At 48.5% G+C, this 24,166-nt stretch overlaps 2 protein-coding genes across 2 annotated transcripts in view; both read right to left on the bottom strand.

The window, feature by feature from the left end:
* Positions 1-13,370, bottom strand: part of LOC311244782 (hyaluronidase-4-like) — a gene marked incomplete at both ends in the record, with an annotated part of 55,422 nt that extends 42,052 nt beyond the window's left edge. Inside the window, one exon of the mRNA XM_084334469.1 lies at positions 12,426-13,370. Coding sequence (XP_084190595.1) covers positions 12,426-13,370 — 945 coding nt within the window. The remainder of the gene's footprint in view (positions 1-12,425) is intronic.
* Positions 13,371-19,324: 5,954 nt separating this feature from the next.
* Positions 19,325-24,166, bottom strand: part of LOC311244783 (hyaluronidase-4-like) — a gene marked incomplete at both ends in the record, with an annotated part of 92,679 nt that continues 87,837 nt past the window's right edge. The window contains one exon of the mRNA XM_084334470.1: positions 19,325-19,441. Within this exon, the coding sequence (XP_084190596.1) occupies positions 19,325-19,441 (117 nt within the window). The remainder of the gene's footprint in view (positions 19,442-24,166) is intronic.

The raw sequence follows: 24,166 nt of genomic DNA on the forward strand, positions 1-24,166 counted from the left end.
GTCTTCCACAGACTCCCAGAGCAACACAGGTCTTCCACAGACTCACAGAGCAACACAGGTCTTCCACAGACTCCCAGAGCAACACAGGTCTTCCACAGACACCCAGAGCAACACAGGTCTTCCACAGACTCCCAGAGCAACACAGGTCTTCCACAGACACCCAGAGCAACACAGGTCTTCCACAGACTCCCAGAGCAACACAGGTCTTCCACAGACTCCCAGAGCAACACAGGTCTTCCACAGACTCCCAGAGCAACACAGGTCTTCCACAGACTCCCAGAGCAACACAGGTCTTCCACAGACTCCCAGAGCAACACAGGTCTTCCACAGACACCCAGAGCAACACAGGTCTTCAACAGACTCCCAGAGCAACACAGGTCTTCCACAGACTCCCAGAGCAACACAGGTCTTCCACAGACTCCCAGAGCAACACAGGTCTTCCACAGACTCCCAGAGCAACACAGGTCTTCCACAGACTCACAGAGCAACACAGGTCTTCCACAGACTCCCAGAGCAACACAGGTCTTCCACAGACTCCCAGAGCAACACAGGTCTTCCACAGACACCCAGAGCAACACAGGTCTTCCACAGACTCCCAGAGCAACACAGGTCTTCCACAGACTCCCAGAGCAACACAGGTCTTCCACAGACTCCCAGAGCAACACAGGTCTTCCACAGACTCCCAGAGCAACACAGGTCTTCCACAGACTCCCAGAGCAACACAGGTCTTCCACAGACACCCAGAGCAACACAGGTCTTCCACAGACTCCCAGAGCAACACAGGTCTTCCACAGACTCCCAGAGCAACACAGGTCTTCCACAGACTCCCAGAGCAACACAGGTCTTCCACAGACTCCCAGAGCAACACAGGTCTTCCACAGACTCCCAGAGCAACACAGGTCTTCCACAGACTCCCAGAGCAACACAGGTCTTCCACAGACTCCCAAACATGTGATTGGTTAACGATGAAGGACGCTGGTGTTTTTGGCCATATATATATAATATATGGTTATATTTTTTTTACACCACTGGACCACATACCACTTTAACACAACCTATGGATACACAAACGTCATGTAGAATGTGTACTTTTACTTTAGATACTTAAGTACACGCAATAGCAAACACTTCTCTACATTTACTTAAGTAGAACTTGAATGGAGGGCTTTTACTTTTACCAGTGTACTCATTTAACTGACTATTGCTACTTTCAAGGAGGACAGTAAGAAGGTTAGAGTTGTTATTATTATTATTTCTTTTATTTCAGATATTGATTGAAGAAGTGTGTTTTTTTAGTCGATGGCGAAAGATCGCTGTCGTGTTTTCGGCTGCTGTCCTGACTGTGGTGGGAAGTCCGTTCCACCATTGTGGAGCAAGGACTGAGAATAGGTGGCTTCTCCTTGATGACCCTCCCGGAGCTCGTGGTAGAAGGAGTGGGTCTGAGACGACCAGACGGGCGGAGGGGTCTTGAGGGTGTGTAGTTGGAGACCATCGACCGGACCATTGACCCAATAGGAGAACAGTTTTACGCGACTGGAGTCGGGCTACTTTCTAAGTGGATGAAAGTATTTCTTCGGATGGCCTTTGTACCGCGTGCGCGCAGGGTGGGTGAGTCGGAGGAGCATGTTAATGTAAAGATATAACGTGATGTCTGTGGGTTTCATGGCGTCGGCGTGTAGTATCTGTGACGTATCGCCCCCCGGGGGATGGGAGGCAGGGAGGCGGCGAGAGGACGGTGCGTTTAGATGCAGAGGAAGCAGCCAGAGACCAAATGAAACCAAACAATGAATATGAATATTATATATAGTGGCACTGTTCACAGTTACGCAAGAATATCCTTTATTGTATTTACCCACAGGGTGGGTTCTGGGTGTCTGTCTGCTCCTTTTCAGCAACACCCTGCTTCACACTCTGGACACACTTCCACACATTCACACCTGGGAGCTGATGTCCAGTACAACCACAGTCTGACCACTGTTGACCACTACGAGCTGCCCAGTACAACCACAGTCTGACACTGTTGACCACTAGAAGCTGCCCAGTACAACCACAGTCTGACACTGTTGACCACTAGGAGCTGTCCAGTACAACCACAGTCTGACACTGTTGACCACTAGGAGCTGCTAGGTACAACCACAGTCTGACACTGTTGACCACTAGGAGCTGCCCAGTACAACCACAGTCTGACACTGTTGGCCACTAGGAGCTGCCCAGTACAACCACAGTGTGACACTGTTGACCACTAGGAGCTGCCCAGTACAACCACAGTGTGACCACTGTTGACCACTAGGAGCTGCCCAGTACAACCACAGTCTGACACTGTTGACCACTAGGAGCTGTCCAGTACAACCACAGTCTGACACTGTTGACCACTAGGAGCTGCTAGGTACAACCACAGTCTGACACTGTTGACCACTAGGAGCTGCCCAGTACAACCACAGTGTGACACTGTTGACCACTAGGAGCTGCCCAGTACAACCACAGTGTGACCACTGTTGACCACTAGGAGCTGCCCAGTACAACCACAGTCTGACACTGTTGACCACTAGGAGCTGCTGCCCAGTACAACCACAGGCTGACACTGGTGACCACTAGGAGCTGCCCAGTACAACCACAGTGTGACCACTGTTGACCACTAGGAGCTGCCCAGTACAACCACAGTCTCACACTGTTGACCACTAGGAGCTGTCCAGTACAACCACAGTCTGACACTGTTGACCACTAGGAGCTGCCCAGTACAACCACAGTCTGACACTGTTGACCACTAGGAGCTGCCCAGTACAACCACAGTCTGACACTGTTGACCACTAGGAGCTGCCCAGTACAACCACAGACTGACACTGTTGACCACTAGGAGCTGCCCAGTACAACCACAGTCTGACACTGTTGACCACTAGGAGCTGCCCAGTACAACCACAGTCTGACACTGTTGACCACTAGGAGCTGCCCAGTACAACCACAGTCTGACACTGTTGACCACTAGGAGCTGCTCAGTACAACCACAGTCTGACCACTAGGAGCTGCCCAGTACAACCACAGTCTCACACTGTTGACCACTAGGAGCTGTCCAGTACAACCACAGTCTGACACTGTTGACCACTAGGAGCTGCCCAGTACAACCACCGTCTGACCACTGTTGACCACTAGGAGCTGCCGAGTACAACCACAGTCTGACACTGTTGACCACTAGGAGCTGCCCAGTACAACCACTGTCTGACACCGTTGACCACTAGGAGCTGCCCAGTACTACCACAGTCTGACACTGTTGACCACTAGGAGCTGCCCAGTACAACCACAGTCTGACACTGTTGACCACTAGGAGCTGCCGAGTACAACCACAGTCTGACACTGTTGACCACTAGGAGCTGCCCAGTACAACCACAGTCTGACACTGTTGACCACTAGGAGCTGCCCAGTACAACCACAGTCTGACACTGTTGACCACTAGGAGCTGCCCAGTACAACCACAGTCTGACACCGTTGACCACTAGGAGCTGCCCAGTACAACCACAGTCTGACACTGTTGACCACTAGGAGCTGCCCAGTACAACCACAGACTGACCACTGTTGACCACTAGGAGCTGCCCAGTACAACCACAGTCTGACACTGTTGACCACTAGGAGCTGCCGAGTACAACCACAGTGTGACCACTGTTGACCACTAGGAGCTGCCCAGTACAACCACGGTCTGACACTGTTGACCACTAGGAGCTGCCCAGTACAACCACTGACACTGTTGACCACTAGGAGCTGCCCAGTACAACCACAGTGTGACCACTGTTGACCACTAGGAGCTGCCCAGTACAACCACAGTGTGACCACTGTTGACCACTAGTAGCTGCCCAGTACAACCACAGTCTGACACTGTTGACCACTAGGAGCTGCCCAGTACAACCACAGTGTGACCACTGTTGACCACTAGTAGCTGCCCAGTACAACCACTGACACTGTTGACCACTAGGAGCTGCCCAGTACAACCACAGTCTTGACACTGTTGACCACTAGGAGCTGCCCAGTACAACCACAGTCTGACACTGTTGACCACTAGGAGCTGCCCAGTACAACCACAGTCTGACACTGTTGACCACTAGGAGCTGCCTAGTACAACCACAGTGTGACCACTGTTGACCACTAGTAGCTGCCCAGTACAACCACTGACACTGTTGACCACTAGGAGCTGCCCAGTACAACCACAGTCTGACACTGTTGACCACTAGGAGCTGCCCAGTACAACCACAGTCTGACACTGTTGACCACTAGGAGCTGCCCAGTACAACCACAGTCTGACACTGTTGACCACTAGGAGCTGCCCAGTACAACACTGATTTTGATGGATTTTTTTGTTTTTTTGTAATGTCATTGAAAGAAATACTCACTCTTACCATTAGGGGATTAAATTGTCCTCTTCAAAAACGCCATAAAAATATTATGTTGAAATAATTTTCCACTTTTTCTTTCATACATCTCTTATTCAACTTCAGCCCTGATCATAACCACCACATATTCAATTCAAAATAATTTTTTTGTAATTTAACAAGAACTCTTTTCAGGAAAGTTCATTTTCAACATCCACTTTACTGCAGTGCTCACTGTCACCATCCACGTCGACACCTGTAACGGCTCCTTTGCTGCTGACTTCCTTGCTCTCCTGGACTGTTTTAACACGTACAAGGCCCAACACACAACCCAGTGGACTTGGTATATAATGCACCAGAGGCACAGCCCCCTCTCACATGCAAAACATCAAAAACAAAAAACATCAGTATATCTGAACTGGGGAACATGATCCTGTCCCACACCTCCCCCGACCGCCCACCGTCAATAACCTGGTTTCCCACGACAACAAGGCTCTAGCCACTAGTTTCAACTCCCTGGCCCCGCTCAAAACACGCTCAGTTTCCTTCACGCATCCTGCACCCTGGTTCTCCCCCGAACTCTGCACCATGAAAACCCACGGTAGACAACTCGAGAGGCTCTGCACTACAGGAAATCTGGTCTCGTTGTTCAACGTGAGGCCTACAACGACCACATACAGTCTTATAAAGAAGCTCTAACCCGGACCAAAACATCATACTATGCCAACCTCATCACCAACCATCAACACAACCACAGAATGCTGTTCTCCACCATCAATCAATCAATCAATCATATTAATTTATATAGCACATTAAGACTATTCTACTATAGACTATTGCGCCTAAGACATGAGACGTGTCAACCAAAGTGCTGTACAGAGGGTAGATACATAGATACATATTGACAACAATCACACTCCGTTGTATGGGAGGGCACACAGGCAAGCACACAGGAAAACAGGGCATGAGTCAGTAGTTAGAAGGGGGTTTTGAACCTATATTTGAAGGCATCTATCGAGGGGGCGAGGAGCCTACTGGAGGTGGGGATGCTGTTCCAGAGTGCAGGGGCTGCAGCAGCAAAGGCACGGCCCCCCCTGAGCTTGAGGTTAGACCTCCGGACTGTCAGCCAGCTACTCCGGACCATTGACCGGCTGCTCCGCCCCCTTGCGCCCTCCCCCCCTTACTGAAGCCTCTGACCTATGCTCCAAGTTCCAGGACTTTTTCCAGGCCAAAGTGGACACCATCTACAGTCAGCTTCAGCCTCCCTCCCCCTCCTCCTCCTCACCTCCAACACCCGTTGTCATAAAGCCTGGAGGCCCAACCAGAGAGCCTCCACCTGTTCCCTCAACCTCCTTCCCACAACCCTCATCAAGGCATGCCTCCCTGTTCTGTCCCCCAGCATGGCTAACATTATTAACACCTCCTTCGCGTCTGGCACTGTCCCCTCCAGTCTCAAAATGGCTGCTGTCACCCCCATCCAGAGAAAAAGCAAGGTTTGGACCCGGATGAACTCAACAACTACTGGTCGATCTCCAACCTTCCTTTCCTCAGTAAGATCTTCCAAAGAGCAGTTGCCGCCCAACTCCACCAACACATGAGCTCTATGAGCCCCTTCAATCCGGTTTTAGAGCAAATCACAGCACAGAGACTGCCCTAATCAAGATCACTAACGACCTCCTCATGGCTCACTTACCATCTCACAAGCCAGGTTGCGGACCTTCAGGGACAGGGCTTTTAGTGTGGCTGCCCCCACCCTTTGGAACTCCCACCCCATGTACATGTCAAAATACTTCCCAAAGGTCAGTGAATACCACGATCACAACACCAGAGGGAGCTCCACAAATCATGTTAAACCCAGATTCAGCTCAAACAAGGGACTAAACACGTTTCGCAATTATGCCACATCAATGTGGAACGCCCTACCCAAAGCTGTAAAGGAATGTGAATCCCTACCCACATTCAAAAACACTCTAAAAAAACACCTACGGGAGACTGCAATTCGAAACTGGCCCCTGTAAATGTCCTAACACAACCCCCTCCAATGTACAGTAAATTACCAAGTATGGTTTTGTCAATATTCCAATGTACAGTTTTGCCCCTCCTACCCAACCTCCCCCCACTCCTACCCAGCCCCCCCCCCCCCACTCCTATCCAACCCCCCCCCCCCCCCCACCCAATCACCTCCAATGTACAGTCCCCCCCACCCCCCCCCCCACCTACCCAACCTCCTCGAATGTACAGTTTCTACGTCAAATGTATATACTTTTTTTTCTGGACTCTTTTTGTATCACAAACAGTACTGTATTTGCAAATCTGGTATGTCATAAATGTATAGATGTAGCAGTACTGTCTATCTGTATGTCATGTATGTCATATATGTTACGATGAATTGAAAATGGGGGACCCTGATGTAAACAAGACGAAAGTCTTTCTCTGGTCTGCATCCCCTTAACAATTGTGTAACTGAGGGGTACAATTCCCTGACTGTATTAATAAGTATGGTATCATTAAACCACTACTGTCTTATGTACATTACTACTGGCCATACAGTACACAGGTATATGAGATGAACACATCCACAATAACACGGTTTCACACAAATACTCATTTAGAAGAATATTTATTAGCAGCACTAAGATTATCTTACATTACTTTACTTATCAAGATTGAGAATTGCGCTTGTAAGGCGAAGAATGTGCATGAATAGGTCAAGAGCGTAAGTCCATGAGCATATTACGCAGGAGATAATTAATACCACCTGTATCTTAAGAATTATTTATGGTACACTAGTAGGGCAGCTGGAGATACTAATAAGGTCCCTCCGGTTGTAGGCCAGCAGGGGAGAGGATTTGTCGGTAACGAAAGTCTGGGTCAACGATGAATAAGGAGACTCCAGGTACAGGAGACAGTGCAATAATCTCTTGATCCGCAGACGAACAACAGCTATTCTCCGGTATGCAGTGCCGCATGGAAGAAAGCTAGCCAGCCTCAGGCGTCCTAGAGGCGGGCTCGACGTTGCTCCTCACAGGGTAAATCCCACACAATTGTGGGTGTAGACGATTCTCCGCTCCATCAGCTACAGGACCAAAGCAAATATAATCCAGCCGAAAAGGGCTCTGTAGTCGCCGGTGTAGGTTATCCAGTGTACATATCCACACGGTTCTCGTCTAGGGCTCCTCGGATGACGGCACCAGGTTAAGCCGCCCAGCCTGGATAAGCACACTAGCTCGGTGCGAGGAAGCGTTGGTAATGCTGGTCACTGTAGAACGGTAGCCGCACGATACACTATACATAATAGACTATTACTTAATAATAGAATAGGTCGAACTCGACGATACAGCGTTAAACTCTGACACTTCAGCTATCAATTCGCACGCGGTCTCAAGGCTCTATTTCGGGGCAAAACGGGCCCACTTCACAGCACGTTGTATCGTGGTGTGAGGCTTCAACTTATTGGTTAACAATACTGCTGTATCCACCTGCGACATATTTATACGTAAGGTGAACAATCTAGTACCAGCCTTATTTCTGTCTCGTATTCTTGCGCAGAGCCGGGCATGTCCAGACATGTCTTAGCGCTGACTTTGAACTAGACATTGGGGGTATGGCCCTGGCGCCTAGGGGATCGCTGTCCAATAGGAGAACGAAATATTATGGTCTGTACTAGGTAAAGGGATATTCCGTGTATATGTACAAAGAATATACAAGGGATATCAGACGATATACAAATACTATACAATATATCTCAAGTAATAAATATATATATTCGGTTTAATCTGATCCTTCGTAACAGCCGCCTCCTAATTAGTCCGCACCTAATTAGATAAGCAGAGACAGATTAACCGCACTGTCCACTACTCAATGTCCGTTGTGAGGAGTAGGGCAATTCACAAAGTCAGTGGGTCATGGTCGTCATTAAGCGAGTCGGGGAGCCGTGGCAACTCTATCAGCCTCGCCACCGGTCGGGTGTATGTCCGCCCCTGGACGAGCACTTCTGCCGCTCTGACCTTTCCGTCGGCACCAGTGATCACTTTGCTTACGCGGCCGGCCGGCCACGCAGCTCGGGGTAGTGACTGGTCTATGACCACGACGACTGTGTCCACTTTTAAGTTGTCCCCGTCCTTGACCCGCTTCTGACGGGCTGGAAGGGATGGTAAGGGGGTTAGGAGGAAGCGGGCCTGAGACTGCTTTGATCTGTGCTTGGCTGTTCCTCCACCTCCTCCGTCTGTTTCTCTTGTTTGCTCTGTACCCCGTCTGAGGAGGGGCCGGTTCCGGCCGCCCCATCAAGGAGTCGCTTGGGGTGCTGGGTTCGAGGTCAGCTACGTCTGGAGCGCGAACTCCCTCCCGTGCCCACGGCTCTCCCACAGGCCCCTCGCTTAATGTCAATAGCCTCTCAACGGGCTGTACGAGGGAGTGGCCGGTGTCGCTCGCCTTTGTGTGTAGGCAGCGTGTAGACGTGGGTTGACTGTCAAGTCCGTAGAGGGGGCCCTGGAGCGTCCACCCCAGTCGGGTCTGAACCACGACTGGGCATCCTTTGGGTCCGATGTGGGCCGCCTCAATTGGGAGAATGAGGTCCGCGTGGTCGGAGCCGATGAGCAGGGTCGGTGTGGCGCCGTCGATAAGCGGTATAGGTAGTTGACGTAGGTGCACATACTTCGCCATAAGCTGTGGGATGGGGTAGGTGTACTGTGATAGGCCTATGTCGTGGCTGGTGAAGACGTTGGTAATACTATACTGCTTCTCGGGCTGGTCCACCGCTGCTATCTTGAAGGAGACCCTTTCACCCTTTATGGTCTTCTGGTCTCTTCTGATGGTGCGTATTGTCATGGTACCTTTGGCACCCCGCAGGCCCAACTGGGCTGCGGCGGAAGCGAGGAGGAGAGTCTTTTCAGACCCATCGTCCAGGACGGCGTAAGTGTCCAGGACCTTGTCCTCGTAGCTCAGGAGCACTCTGACCACTTTGATGAGCACTCGGGGGGTCCCGCTATGCTGGTCAATGTGGAGCACTCCTGTTAGTCGGTTGCTTTGGATCTTCTGGAGTGGTGCCGACTCGCGGTCGTCCGAGTAGCACCGTGACTCCCAGTGCCTGCTGCAGCAGTCAGGACACCAGGGAGCGGTCTGGTGGATCTTTGGTACTGGTGCCACCGCCTCGGCCTGGTACATTACCGTGACGGGCCCACTTTGTTGTCCTGGCGGACGCCTGTTGATGTCATGCAGGACCTCCAAGTGGGCGCCGCCGCACCTGCCGCACTTCTTCTTCAAATGGCACTCAGCTGCCATATGGCTGCGCGCGCAGCGGAAGCAGCGGCGGTGGTCTTTTATCCACTGACTCACTTCGTCCGTGGTCAGCTTCTTGAACTTGTCGCATTGATACAGCCGATGTTCCCCTTCACAGTACTGGCATTCAATCTTCCACTCCTCTTTCGTCGAGGGGGTGTTGTGGTTCTTGTGCTGCGGTACTGATTCAACTTGGTGCATAACGGTCACCGACCGGCGGTTATCATTCGATCCCCGAGGTCCATCTCTTGGGCTTGGTCCACTCCACACGAACGTGTCCAGTCGTAGGCTGCTGACCTCCCTGGCGAGGAACTCAGATAGGTCTAGGAGGGATGCCTCTGGGCCGTTGGGGTCGCGGTGGTCTCTCTGCCGCCTGAAGCGCTCTTGTCGGGCGGGAGGGAGCTTCTCTAATATCCTTTCTACATTAGAGTTAGCGTACAGTTCGTATATCCCTTTTTCCTTTTGGGACCCCAGCATCCCTACCAGGGACTGTACCTTGATAGAGAGGTCATCTAATGCTCTGTTGTCTCTGGCTGGGGGGAGACGGTCGATGTCTCTTATCTCTTGTATCACGTAGTCCCATATGCGTCCATAACGTTGGTCAAGGGCTACTAGAGCCGCGGTGTATGGGGTACTTGAGTTGGAATATGCCAGCGCTATATTATGCGCTCTGGGCACCTTCAGGTGCTTGAGTAGGATAGCATATTTGTACGTCTCGTCTGGGACGTCGGACAGCATAGTCTCTAAGCACATCCGTAGCTCCGTGTACTGTGCTCTGTCCTCGCGTGTAAAATCCGGGAATGTCGGTGTGCCAAGGTACGATGCCATGGATGGCTGGCACATTGGTGAGCGTTGGGAGAGAGGCCTCCTGGGCGAGTCTCCCCGTACGTGTCGTCGTGGGCTGGTACTTGGTGGGTACCGAAGCCCGGGTACCCAGGTGCTGTTCCTCGGTGCTGACGGTGCGTCAAACTCACCCGTGAGTTGAGTCGGGGGTTTGTAGCGCAGTGCCTCGGGGCTGACGTCTGGGCTGTACTGGGGTTCGGAGACGTGGACAGGATCCTCCTGTTGGCGGGGTCCCGGGTCGCTTGGTCGGGTAGGGGAATGTGCCCTAGACCCTTGTCGTGATGATCTCCGGGAGCTCCGTGCGGAGAGAGGGGGTGTCGCCATGGCAATCAATTTGTCCATCGTCTGCGCCTGCAGCCGGTCGCGCTCTGCCTCGCGCTGGGCATGGGCGGCGTCGCGCACTGCTTCGCGCTGGGCATTGGCGGCGTCGCGCTGTGCATTGGCGCTGGCATGGGCGGCGTGGAGCTGTGCATTTGCGGCGTTGCGCTGTGCATTGGCGGCGTCGCGCTGTGCATTGGCGCTGGCATAGGCGGCGTCGCGCTGTGCATTGGCGGCGGCGCACTGTGCATCGGCGCGGCTTCTTTCAATGTTCTCTTCCGTCTGAAGGCGTCTGGTCTCCAGTCTTATGCGGTCGTCTTCACTCCTTTGTTGCGCCTGGAAGCGCTCTCGCTCGGTTGCAGAATGTTCGTGTTCACTGAGGGCTTGCGCTTGGAGTTGCGCGTGAAGGCGCTCTCGTTGGTCTGCAGCTTGTTCGCGCTCGCTCGTCTGTTGCGCTTGAAGTCGATCGCGTTCGGTGGAGGCTGCCAGGGTGGCGATGAGTGCCTGCGCCAGCATCTTGTCCGCTTCGCTGGGGGAAGACACAGGCGGAGGTGATCGGCTTCTGGCAGTGCTTGTTGGAGATCTGTTCTCCTGTCGCGCTCCGAGGAGGTCCATCTCCTGGGTGTGCGTCTCTTCTGGTCGTGGGTCGGGCTCTGTCCCTGGAGCGCTTTCTTTATCCTGGAGCTCTCCGGGGACTGTCCCGTTGACGTTGTCTGAGGGTATAGTCATGTCATGTCCCTCCTGGTCCCCCCCGTGAGCTTGGTCAGTTACGTTAGAACCCACTGGGGTCTCTACTGGCAGGGTCGTCTGGTCGGTAGGGTTTGACATGCTTTGACTATCCGCTTTATCTATTTTATCCGTATTTAACTTCTTTATAAAGCTAGGTAGTAGACTGGCAGCGTAGTCCTCTAGGTAAAGAGGTGGCTGCCGTCTGCGCTCCGGGCGATCTAGCTTAGGAGAACCGTTTGTGGAGTGTTCATCGCTGGCCATGTCAATATTAATATTATATTAATATTACGCTAATTACCCTCCGGCTCGAAGGACCAATTGTAACTGAGGGGTACAATTCCCTGACTGTATTAATAAGTATGGTATCATTAAACCACTACTGTCTTATGTACATTACTACTGGCCATACAGTACACAGGTATATGAGATGAACACATCCACAATAACACGGTTTCACACAAATACTCGTTTAGAAGAATATTTATTAGCAGCACTAAGATTATCTTACATTACTTTACTTATCAAGATTGAGAATTGCGCTTGTAAGGCGAAGAATGTGCATGAATAGGTCAAGAGCGTAAGTCCATGAGCATATTACGCAGGAGATAATTAATACCACCTGTATCTTAAGAATTATGTATGGTACACTAGTAGGGCAGCTGGAGATACTAATAAGGTCCCTCCGGTTGTAGGCCAGCAGGGGAGAGGATTTGTCGGTAACGAAAGTCTGGGTCAACGATGAATAAGGAGACTCCAGGTACAGGAGACAGTGCAATAATCTCTTGATCCGCAGACGAACAACAGCTATTCTCCGGTATGCAGTGCCGCATGGAAGAAAGCTAGCCAGCCTCAGGCGTCCTAGAGGCGGGCTCGACGTTGCTCCTCACAGGGTAAATCCCACACAATTGTGGGTGTAGACGATTCTCCGCTCCGGGAATAGACGGGGCGGATGTAGGCGTAGACGGGGATAGCGTAGCTACTGTTGGGCAGCATGGACACTCTCATGGCTTCCTGTATGCGATGGCGGACATATAAACGAGCTTGGTAGGAATCCTGGAGCATGACCTCCAGATAGATCGATGGGAATAACGCGGTTGACTCATTCCAAAGCCACCGCAACTTAGCATTCCTCTCTTTCTCGAGCTCAGGACAAGCTCCATCGTAGTCGGTCATGTCTCGGTTGTAGTCGTAGTTGTAACATTCTGGGTACAGATAATACCCCCAAAGTCTCTTAGGCCTCAGTCTCTTCCCGATACGAAGAGATCGAATGAAGTATTTCTTTGCAGCTCGTTCAAACACTATCTTCGCCCTGTCTTCCGCCTCATCGTCAGATAATGTCCGGTTCTTCATCTTGACCGTTTCGATCGAGAACTGCCGATAGATGTCTTTGCTGCCCCAATTGCGGTTCCACTGTGGCCTCCACTCCTCGAAGTCAAGGATGGCGAGTCCAGGTCGGTCCACAGGGATGTAGTACAGAATGTCGGCCTCAGCCTCTTCATGGTGTTCTTCGAAGTCGATCAGCTGTGGCAGGCCATCATCATACGTCTCCCCGGTATCTTCGTCCACGTAGGGGAAGACACCAAAGCGATAGGAGTAGAAGATGGAGATTCTCTGCTTTGTCGGCGTCTCCAGAGTGCTGCTGACGAAGTGGAAGTAGGAGAGGTCGAGAGGGATGCCGAATCTGCTGTCACACAGCTCTGTTGGAGCATTCCACATGAAGAGGAAGGGGTGGTCAGGGTTCACAGCCGGGTCAGTTCTGGGCAGAGCCCGGGTGGAGTCCAGCAGAGATACAGCGATGAAGAGGTGGATGAAATGCAGTTTACTGTCTATCAGCCGGTCTGGGTGCATTTTCAAAAGGTTCCTTGTTCCTGGAAAGAGAACATACAGAATAATAAAGGAACAAAGTTAGACTTTTTTTCTTATTATCTTTTTCCCCTTTCTTTTTCCGTTTTTCTCCCATCCCAATGTTAGTCGTTATGCCAATTCCCAATCCCCTTCCTGGTCGTTGCGCACTCTACCCCCTACCGTCGGTCCAGGAGGGCGGAGACTATCACATGCTTCCTCCGACACATGTGTACCCAGCCCACCGCTTCTTTTCACCTGGCAGCGCGGACTCTCAGTGTAACGTGTGGAAGGTCACACTACCTCTCTTAGATCATTCCCTCGCTGTGCAGGCGCCCCGACCGAACTGTAGGAGTCGCTGTTTACAACGACCAGGACCCACCCTCACCGGGTTTCCCACCCGCTAACACTGCCAATTGTGTTAGTATGGACGGTCGCCCAAGCCGGAGGCACCACAGCTGGATTCGATCCCACTGTCTCTGTGGTGGTAGACAGGCGCTTAGTCCGCTGCGCTACCCGGCCGCCCTTAAAAATTAGACATTTGAAGGAATGCCCATGACATTTGCATTCATAAAAAGGATTTAGCAGGTGAAATCTACCTTTGTTATGAAGTGAGTTTGTTGTTACTTGATATCATTTAGATATGTTGCATATTATGTCATATGACATCGTGACACGCGCATGGTGGCCTATAGACGTTTGTGGTCTGATTTTCAGGACTTGTGACTCGATTTGAACTTGAGCACTGATGACTTGGACTCGAGCATTGACTGCATTCGGACTCGGAAGGTGTAGACGAGGACTTGGACTTGTTCATTGATAAATAGTTATTAAAAATGTTTTAAATAAAATTGTAATAGGCCCTATCTCATTTGGCATAAGATATTGATGGCTATATTAATACCGTAACATTGTTTAATTTCGGTGGTGACCGCTGTGTCATTTATGTTTAACTCATTGGGCGCCAAAAATATATAATATCTTGTGTTTCGCCACCAAGCGTTGAGTGCCAAAAACGTAATATCTAGTTTTTAGATCCTTTGATATTTTTCCTTTGATCCCCGTTCTATCCACTCAGCCGGAGCTCCGTGGGCCTCCCTGGCTCATCCGCCTACGTTACAATTGCAATGGCGATCTAATCCTGCCAGGTGGCAGTATCGCCTACCTTTTGAACTGGAATGGTTTGGTGTGGGGACCCTTATCTTTTTTTTGGTCTGCAAGGACTCCTCCCCTTCTGAGGAGAGCGACAGAGCGATCGCTCGGATATTTTTTTTTTTTTTTTTTTTTTACTTTATTTTTTAGCGTTTATCGCTTTTCTGGTCAAGCATGACCGACAGTTGTAGGGTGAAACGGGAGAGAGAGCAGGGGGAGACATTCGGCAAATGACGGCGAGTCCGGGAATCGAACTCGGAGTCAACCAGATCCGTGACGCAGCACGGAGTCCCGCGACGCAGCGCGGTAACATGGTGTGCTACTGGAGCACCCTCGCTCGGAGATTTTAACGTCTCAAACGTATTTTCCGTATACGCGAGTATAGACATATACACGAGTAATCGTGATGGCGATGGGATCACTGGGGATTATTCTTATTGGAATACCTGCTGGCTAAGGTAAGGTATATTCTATATAGTAATAAATATAGTCTATTTTACCGAACCTGAAACATGTTTTTGTAATGATCACAGTGTCGTATTTTGCCGGACCTCAACCATGCTTTTGGTAACGACCAGAGTTTTGAGTTAAAAGGCCCCCCCCCCTTGATGATTTTGTGAAGACACATACATGGCACATACCTTTGATTTGGAAGTATTTGGGGTTTCAGGCGATCAACCAGAACGATTTGGGCATAATGCATATAACGAGTCATATCTCGCAATCTATGAAAAAAGACTGGATTATTTTGGAAAGGGGCGATGTTTAGCATGTAATAGTGCACAAACTACAGTATGTAGAAATTAACTTGTTAGTCAGTGATGGACTATGAACAATGCCTGTCAAATGAGCCATACTATTGTCTCCACAGCTATAATACAGAACACACGATGGGTCTGCAAACATTGCTAAAATGGTCAATAACGCTGGTGCCATTGAGTAAAGATGGGGAAAGAGCGTGGCGCTCAAAGAGTTAATGTAGACCTTTTTTATTTGTCAGCTCTTTGACTGCCAGAGTGGAGTGGACTCAACCTTGATGACTTGGACTTGGACTAGGGTAGTGGGGACTCGACTCGGACTCGACTTGGGCTCTTCTTTGGTGACTCGGACATGGACTCGGACACAGGGGACTCGAGACTCGACTCGGACTCGAGATTTAGTGACTCGACTACAACACTGGTTAGTGGACACAATGTGATGCAGTGTTTTGCCCTTTCAACGGTCTAAACTTGGCTTTCCCTATGTGATAAAGTGCCCTCTATGCTGCCAGGGGCCGGTAATATCTACAGTAGCTAACATCTTGATATTTCTTGATCTGCACTGTCCCTATTTCCCCCCTAATGTATCCTTTAGGTTAGATTAGAGTAAATTAGGTTAACTGTAATTAAAAGTAAAAGACAAAATTGTTGCCAACGATGAAACAATAAAGTTTAAAAACATACTATTCCATTCGTTTAAGTTTTCAGTTTTAGACACCCCCCCTCTGGAATGTTCAGATGTCAGGGGCGGCTTAATGCCTGCAGTCTGAGCTGAAGGCTGGTGAAGATATGCCTCCTAAAATGTCTAAACGGAAGTACAGGAAGTACAGGCTACAGGCGTTCCGGTTTTGACAAAACAATTATAGAAACGTGTGAAGTGCACAATATTTCCTCGTTTAAGCCACTGCAACGGCTTTGCCTGAAGAATTTACTACATGACCGGGACGTTCTAGCTTGTTTGCCAACAGGATTCGGGAAAAGTTTGGTCCGTTCGGAGGCAGCTTCCAGGGGAAGTACATAAGTACATACACCGGAAATTCTACCCCATAGACACTTTCGGCCGTAGTTCTTTACCAGGCTTTATCTCAGAGATCAAACTGGGAACGAGGTTATCTGAGCTGTAACCCTGCATCCTACTGCTGTGTGTGTGTGAGGTAGGAAAATATACAGCAAGCTTTCTTTCAAGTTGCAAAGATTGAGTTTTACCAATGATGCATTACTAAATATTAATGTATGTACTACTCTAGATGCTTAGCTAAGGAGCTAGCTAACCAAACAGGCACCTTGCTCAGCTTATTCTATGCTAACCTGTGTTCTCAATTTGGAAATAAAGCAGAAGTGTAAAAATGGGTTAACCGTCTGTAGTGTGATAGTAAAAGGTTAACCTTCTGCAGTGTGGTAGTGAAAGGGTTAACCCTTTGCCGTGTGGCAGTGAAAAACAGTGAACCAAATAAAATAAAATAATTTAAATAAAATCATCAGTCAATAACAAAAAATTATAGGAACAGTGAGGACAAAGGATGCCTATATATGATCAGCTAACTAGATCAGCTGATGCAAGCAGGTGCAAGATGTTCAAGGTTTACTGTGTCACAAATCCCAGTTTTCAACATTCACTGTTCCGGTTCTTCTAACCAATAGAAAACCATTCTGAATAAAAAAACTGATTTGTCCATATGTGTGTCAAACAATGTCGAGCAGGCTGTTGCTATGACATTTACATTTAGTCTTTTAGCTGAACGCTTTTATCCAAAGCGACTTACAAGTTCTGTACAACAGGTCAGCTCGGGACAATGTGCTGTGAATGGGGTGGGTGTAGCCTGGAGGTGTGGCAGACGTGGCAGACGCGCTCAGACATGTGGAGATACTGTGATGTGTTGGTTTGGTTAGGGTTATGGTTATGGTTATGGTTAGGGTTAGGGTTAGACGCGCTCAGACATGTGGAGATACTGTGATGTGTTGGTTTGGTTAGGGTTATGGTTATGGTTATGGTTATGGTTAGGGTTAGGGTTAGGGTTAGACGCGCTCAGACATGTGGAGATACTGTGATGTGTTGGTTTGGTTAGGGTTATGGTTATGGTTATGGTTATGGTTAGGGTTAGGGTTAGGGTTAGACGCGCTCAGACATGTGGAGATACTGTGATGTGTTGGTTTGGTTAGGGTTATGGTTATGGTTATGGTTATGGTTAGGGTTAGGGTTATGGTTAGACACGTTCAGACATGTGGAGATACTGTGCTCTAGTGATGTGTTGGTTTGGTTAGGGTTATGGTTATTGTCACAGTAAAGGATTAACCGACTGTCGTGTGGCAGTGAAAGGGTTAACCTTCTGTAGTGTGGCAGTGAAAGGGTTAACCTTCTGTGAATTGTCGCAGTGAAAGGGTTAACCTGCTGTTGTGTGGCAGTGAATAATAATAATAATAATAATAATAATAATAATAATAATAATAATAATAATAATAATAATAATAATAATAATAATAATAATAATAATAATAATAATAATAATAATAATAATAATAATAATAATAATAATAATAATAATAATAATAATAATAATAATAATAATAATAATAATAATAATAATAGATTGGATTTGTAATGCACTTTTTGTTCGCTGGGATCCCAAAGTGCTACACTACATGGTTAAAACAGTTAAAAAAAATAGAATAAAATAGTTATTAGTAAAACAAATAAAATAAAATACAGAATAAAAATAGAACATAGTTAATTAAAAACATAGTATAAACAGACAATTTAAAAACAAAGCGCAATAAAATTTAAATAAAAAGCTAACAGTCAAAGGCCTTTTTGAACAGGTAGGTTTTCAGGCCTGCTTTGAAAGAGTCCAGGCTCTGTGGTGCCCTCAGCTGGATGGGGAGGCTGTTCCACAGGCGTGGTGCAGCCGTGCAGAAGGCTGGGTCCCCCAGGGTGCAGAGCCGGGTATTGGGGACCTGAAGGAGCAAGCTACCTGCAGGTCTGAGGGTCCCCCAGGGTGCAGAGCCGGGTACTGGGGACCTGAAGGAGCAAGCTACCTGCGGATCTGAGGGTCCCCCAGGGTGCAGAGCCGGGTACTGGGGACCTGAAGGAGCAGGCTACCTGCGGATCTGAGGGTCCCCCAGGGTGCAGAGCCGGGTACTGGGGACCTGAAGGAGCAGGCTACCTGCGGATCTGAGGGTGCGGGTGAAGGATTGTGGAGTGATGAGTTCCTGAAGGTAGAGGGGTGCGTGTCCGTTTATGCAGTTATGGGTGAGCATCAGAACTTTGTAATTGATCCGGGATGAGACGGGGAGCCAGTGTAGTGAGTGAAGGATGGGGGTTATGTGATCGTGTTTACGGACTCTCCTCAGGATCCTGGCAGCGCTGTTCTGGATGTATTGCAGCTTTTGGATGCTCTTGCCAGGAATCCTGATGAAGAGTCCGTTACAGTAGTCCAGTCTTGAGGAGATAAAGGCATGGGTTAGTGAAAGGGTTAGAGACGGCTCTTTGACGTGAACGACGGGAGCCGATCATTTAAAAATGTTTTTTAATGTTTAATGATAAAACCGCACTTGATTGGTCAGATAGTGTCTGTGTCCACGCTGAGCAGAAGGGGGCGGGGCTATCATACGGGGAGGGGTTACAGACACACACAGCTCAGTGAGCCAATAGGAACAGGAGGCGGGAGGGAGACGAGAGAGAGAGAGAGCACGGAGAGAGAGAGCACGGAGAGAGAGAGAGCACGGAGAGAGAGAGAGAGAACACAGAGAGAGAGAGAGAGAGAGAGAGAGAGAGAGAGAGCACGGAGAGAGAGAGAGAGAGAGAGAGAGAGAGAGAGAGAGAGAGAGAGAGAGAGAGAGAGAGAGAGAGAGAACACACCACTCTGCTGTATGTTGAGTATGTAAATAAAATTTAAAAACATTTTATATAATTTATGTTTATTTTTTTTACATTAGTAATTATTTTGACACATCATTAAACTTTTTGGTCATAAATTAATTTAAGCAACAGAAAATCCGAGGAGCGACTTGGGAGCCGAGCCAAAAGAAGCGTCTCTCTAAAAAGAGGTGGGTTCAGGTGAGGCATGGCACCTGGGCAGAGCGGAGGGCGAGGCATGGCACCTGGGCAGAGCGGAGGGCGAGGCGCGGCACCTGGGCAGAGCGGAGGGCGTGACGCAGGAAGCCCACCTCCTTTGAAGTGAAATAAGGCTCAGCGGTGTTCCACACAGGGTTAACAGTGCATTCTACGCTGTGAAACTTGATATAAATAGTTTAGTGGCTCGGTAGGTGGAGCAGTCGTCTGGTTATCCGGTGGTTCCTGGTTCGATTCCCGCTCCTCCCGGGCAGCGTGTCGAAGTGTCCTTGAGCAAGACACTTAACCCCTAATTGCTCCCGATGAGCAGGTTGGCACCTTGCGTGGTCGCCTCCGCCGTCGGTGTGTGAATGTGTGAGTGAGTGGGTACAAATGTGATGAACATATTGTAAAGCGCTTTGGATAAAAGCTGCTGTATAAATGCCATTTACCATTTACCATTTGTATTACTGGATGATTGCTCATATTCAATCAGATAAGAGGGGCAAACTGGCCAGCATATCATCTTGACTTGATATTTTAAACATCTTCCGTTTCAAAGCATTATTGAGAGAGGGCACACACAGATGTTCCTGGACCCTAACCCTGCGGGCGAGTGGACACAAGGTTGTTCTCCAGTCTCAATCCCAGGAACGTGTGACCATGTGTGTGCATGCATGAAGGTTTCGTTGTTTTTCAAATCTGACTAAACAAACTAAAAAGAAAATAGTTACAGAAAGATACAAACCTGTTTTAGGGGTCATCTTGAAGATCCCCTCAGTCCACACACTGGGAAGTTGGTATAAGTCCTTTATTGATGCTTGAGATTGTCAATAATGCCTCTTTGACAATAATGCCTGGTTCTCATCCGAGCAATGGCAGTTCCTTAAATAAGGGTTGCAGCAGCTTGACGCTTAAGTTACTCTTGTGGATACTTGTCTGAGAAGAAGGCTCTTGAATAATGTCCTCCTGCCCTGGGGTAGCTGTTCTTCTTTAGCAGTCCTCCACGTTGTTATTGATTATGACTCATGAATCTGTCTTTAAAGACCCCCTCCACTCAAAGACTGTTCATGGTTAACTGCTCTTGGGGGCATGGCTTTGAATATACTGATTGTCATGTGTGCAATACTAAGTCCCCAGGGAGCCGTTTTCACATTCCTCTGGAGAGAGAGACTGGGAGACTGGGAGACTGAGTCAACTGCCTTGATAAATCGTTTGTATCACACACACCTACAGGCCTGTTCGCTGTATACGTCAGACGCATCACAGGGGCAAAAGGGAGCGTAATCCTGGTCAGAACAACGGGGCAGACTACAATATATTTGCATTTGTTAGCCATGCCAGCGATCTAAACAATCAATCCATGCCAAAGCTAGATAATGTAAAATGTGAAAGACAGAATGAATGAATGAAATGAATGAATGAATGAATGAATGAATGAATGAATGAATGAATGAATGAATGGATAATGAATGAATGAATGAATGAATGAAAACTTTATTTAACAGATTGCAGAATGGGTACAATACAGTACGGCTCAATACATACAATTGTTAAGGGGATGCAGACCAGAGAAAGACATTTGTCTTGTTTCCATCAGGGTCCCCCATTTTCAATTCATATAGACATTTATGACATACACAACATACATGACATTTATGGCATAGGGACATATAGGTATTTAGTACTGATACATTTGTGACATAAACGGTATTCAAATATACAGTACTGTTACCCCTAGATCCTGACAGAGTATATACATATGATGGGGAGGGGACTGTACATTAGGAGGGGGTGGGTGGGTGGGAGAGAGATATACATACGGCGGGGAGAGAATATATACATGCAGTGGTGAGGAGACTGTCTATTAGGAGGTGGTGGGGGTTTTGGGCATTTACGGTGGCCAGTTTCGAATTGCAGCCTCCCGTAGGTGCTCTTTAAGAGTGGTTTTGAATGTGGGCAGGGATTCACATTCCTTTACAGCTTTGGGTAGGGCGTTCCACATTGTTGTGGCATAATTTGCGAAACATGTTTAGTCCCTTGTTTGAGCCGAATCTGGGTTTAACATGATTTGTTGAGCTTCCTCTGGTGTAGTGGTTGTGGTATTCACTGACCTTTGGGAAGTATTTTGACATGTACATGGGCACCCCGGTCGTATAGTGTATCTTGTAGACCAGGCCCATTGCAAGTTGCTGTACTCTGTCGTCTACTCTAAGTACTCTAAGTAGTCTACTCTAAATCAGCCATGCTGATTTGGCAAAATGACATCCAGCCGTTTTCATTTGAAACTACTTTTGTCAGGGGAGTGTCATGGTTTCTCCATAGAGAACATTGTTCTTCATTATGACTCATGAATCTGTCTTTAAAGAACCCCTCCACTCAAAGACTTGTGTGTTAAGTCAAGTCAAGTCCAGTAATTTATTTATATAGCACGTTTAAAAGCACAAGAGCCAACCAAAGTGCTGTACAATCAAAGCTTAAAATCAATGTCCTAATATAAAATACACAAATACAAAAATACAAAAAGGCACAGCAGGACAAGACAGTACATTCAGAGAGTAGGACAGTAGGACAACACACGGATAGAGGAGCACAAAGTACAGTAGCACACAGGGGACAGAGGAGCATAAGAAGAGATACAAGAGGGAGGGGGCAGGATAAAATTTCATGGGAGTGTGTGAGTTAGGGTGTGGGGAGAATCAGGGTTTATTGAAGGCCAGGGAATAGAAGTGGGTTTTTAGACGGGCCTTAAATGTCTCCAGCGAGGGGGCGGATCGGATCTCCAGGGGAAACTGGTTCCATAGCTTGGGTGTTCATGGTTAACTCATCTTGGGGGCATGGCTTTGAATATACAGATTGTCATGTGTGCATGTGTGCATTCCTCCTCTGGAGAGAGAGAGAGAGAGAGAGAGAGAGAGAGAGAGAGAGAGAGAGAGAGAGAGAGAGAGAGAGAGAGAGAGAGAGAGAGAGAGAGAGAGAGAGAGAGAGAGAGAGAGAGAGAGAGAGAGAGAGAGAGAGAGAACTTCTCGGTCCTTCCCTGAACTCCGAGTTGTGTTTGTGTAGAAGAAGAAGATTGTCGATGTACCGTACTTGGAATTTGTCTTTTCGCATATCCCTCCTAGTTACACATACACACAGTTCTCATATCCCTCCTAGTTACACACAGTTCTCATATCTCTCCTAGTTACAAACAGTCCTCATATCCCTCCTAGTTACACATACACACAGTTCTCATATCCCTCCTAGTTACACACAGTTCTCATATCTCTCCTAGTTACACACAGTCCTCATATCCCTCCTAGTTACACACAGTCCTCATATCCCTCCTAGTTACACACAGTTCTCATATCCCTCCTAGTTACACACAGTCCTCATATCCCTCCTAGTTACACACAGTCCTCATATCCCTCCTAGTTACACACAGTCCTCATATCCCTCCTAGTTACACACAGTCCTCATATCCCTCCTTGTTATGGTTTGACACCGACCCCAAACGCAACGACACAAGAGAGTTGGATTCAGAGTTGCCAAATACAAGGGCTTGTTTATTTGGTGACTAGAATAAGTGAAACAGGGAAAGCAGGTCAACAAGAAACAGGTACAATGAACAAGGGGCAAAGTTCGGCTGCTCTGCAGCTTCTCCCGGAAGGGTAGTCTTGGGAAGCAGGAGCAGACCTCTGTACCGCTCTGCAGATTCTCACGGCGGACCTCTCAGATGTTGTGCAAGACCGAGAGAGGGAGAGAGGGAACGGGTCAGTGACAGAGCAGACTTGAAAACGAGCTGGAGGACAGGGTGTTATATTCTTCGTGTTAAACAACACAGTGATGAGCAATATTCCAAAAAACAGCCCAAGTGAATATCTTCATGTAAACACACAGTGAGCAAAAATCCAAACACCGTCCAATTGTGAAATACTATCTTCGTGTAAATACACAGTGAGCAAAAATCCAACACAGTCCAAATGTGAAACAATATCTTCGTGTAAATACACAGTGAGCAAAAATCCAAACACAGTCCAAATGTGAAATAATATCTTCGTGTCAATACACAGTGGGAGGTGGAAGATCCCCGAGATATTATTCCAAAAAAGGAAAGAGCAAAAACGATAATGGCTGGGTGAGTGACTGTCTGACAAAAAGGTGGTAGACTTCAGTGTAAAGGTTTACACACGAAAATCGGAAATAGGTCAAGACAGTCAATCTAGAAAAACTCACCCAGACGAGCTGCGTAAAGGAACAGGAACAAGTGGAGGCGAGCGCGCGCCACGGAGCAGGTATCCAAGCGAAGGCTTCTAGGAATTCCTGGAGAATAGCACAGTGAAACAGAAGCAACGGGGAAAAACATCCAGCGACAAATCAAGACGAACCAACAACTTAGGGTGGGGAAAACGGGGTATAAATAATGAGGGATCGATTGATTGAAAGGCAGTGACAGCTGGGGAATGTGATTGAAAAGCGTGGGGAAGTGAGGGAACCAATCAGCGACGTCTCAGATGACGTCAGCGGGGAGAAACGTGTGAACGAGGGAATTGAAATACTTGACAGAAAAAATGAATGAAAACAAAGCGAGGGTGGTTAAAGGAACAGAACGAGTGAGAAGGCAAGGACAGAAACCTCACAGTACCCCCCCCTCAACGGGAGCCGCCCGGCGACCAGGCCGACCCGGCTCGTCAGGATGGGCCCGATGGAAGTCGGTGATCAAGCCGGGATCCACGATGAGCTGCCGGGAGACCCAGCTACGCTCCTCAGGGCCGTAACCCTCCCAGTCCACCAGGTATTGGAATCCCCGGCCCCGCCGACGAACGCCCATCAACCGGCGGACCTGCCACTGGGGGTGACCATCC

Source organism: Notolepis coatsorum, assembly GCF_963971535.1.
Source record: "Notolepis coatsorum genome assembly, chromosome: 18".
NCBI classification, from domain to species: domain Eukaryota; kingdom Metazoa; phylum Chordata; class Actinopteri; order Aulopiformes; family Paralepididae; genus Notolepis; species Notolepis coatsorum.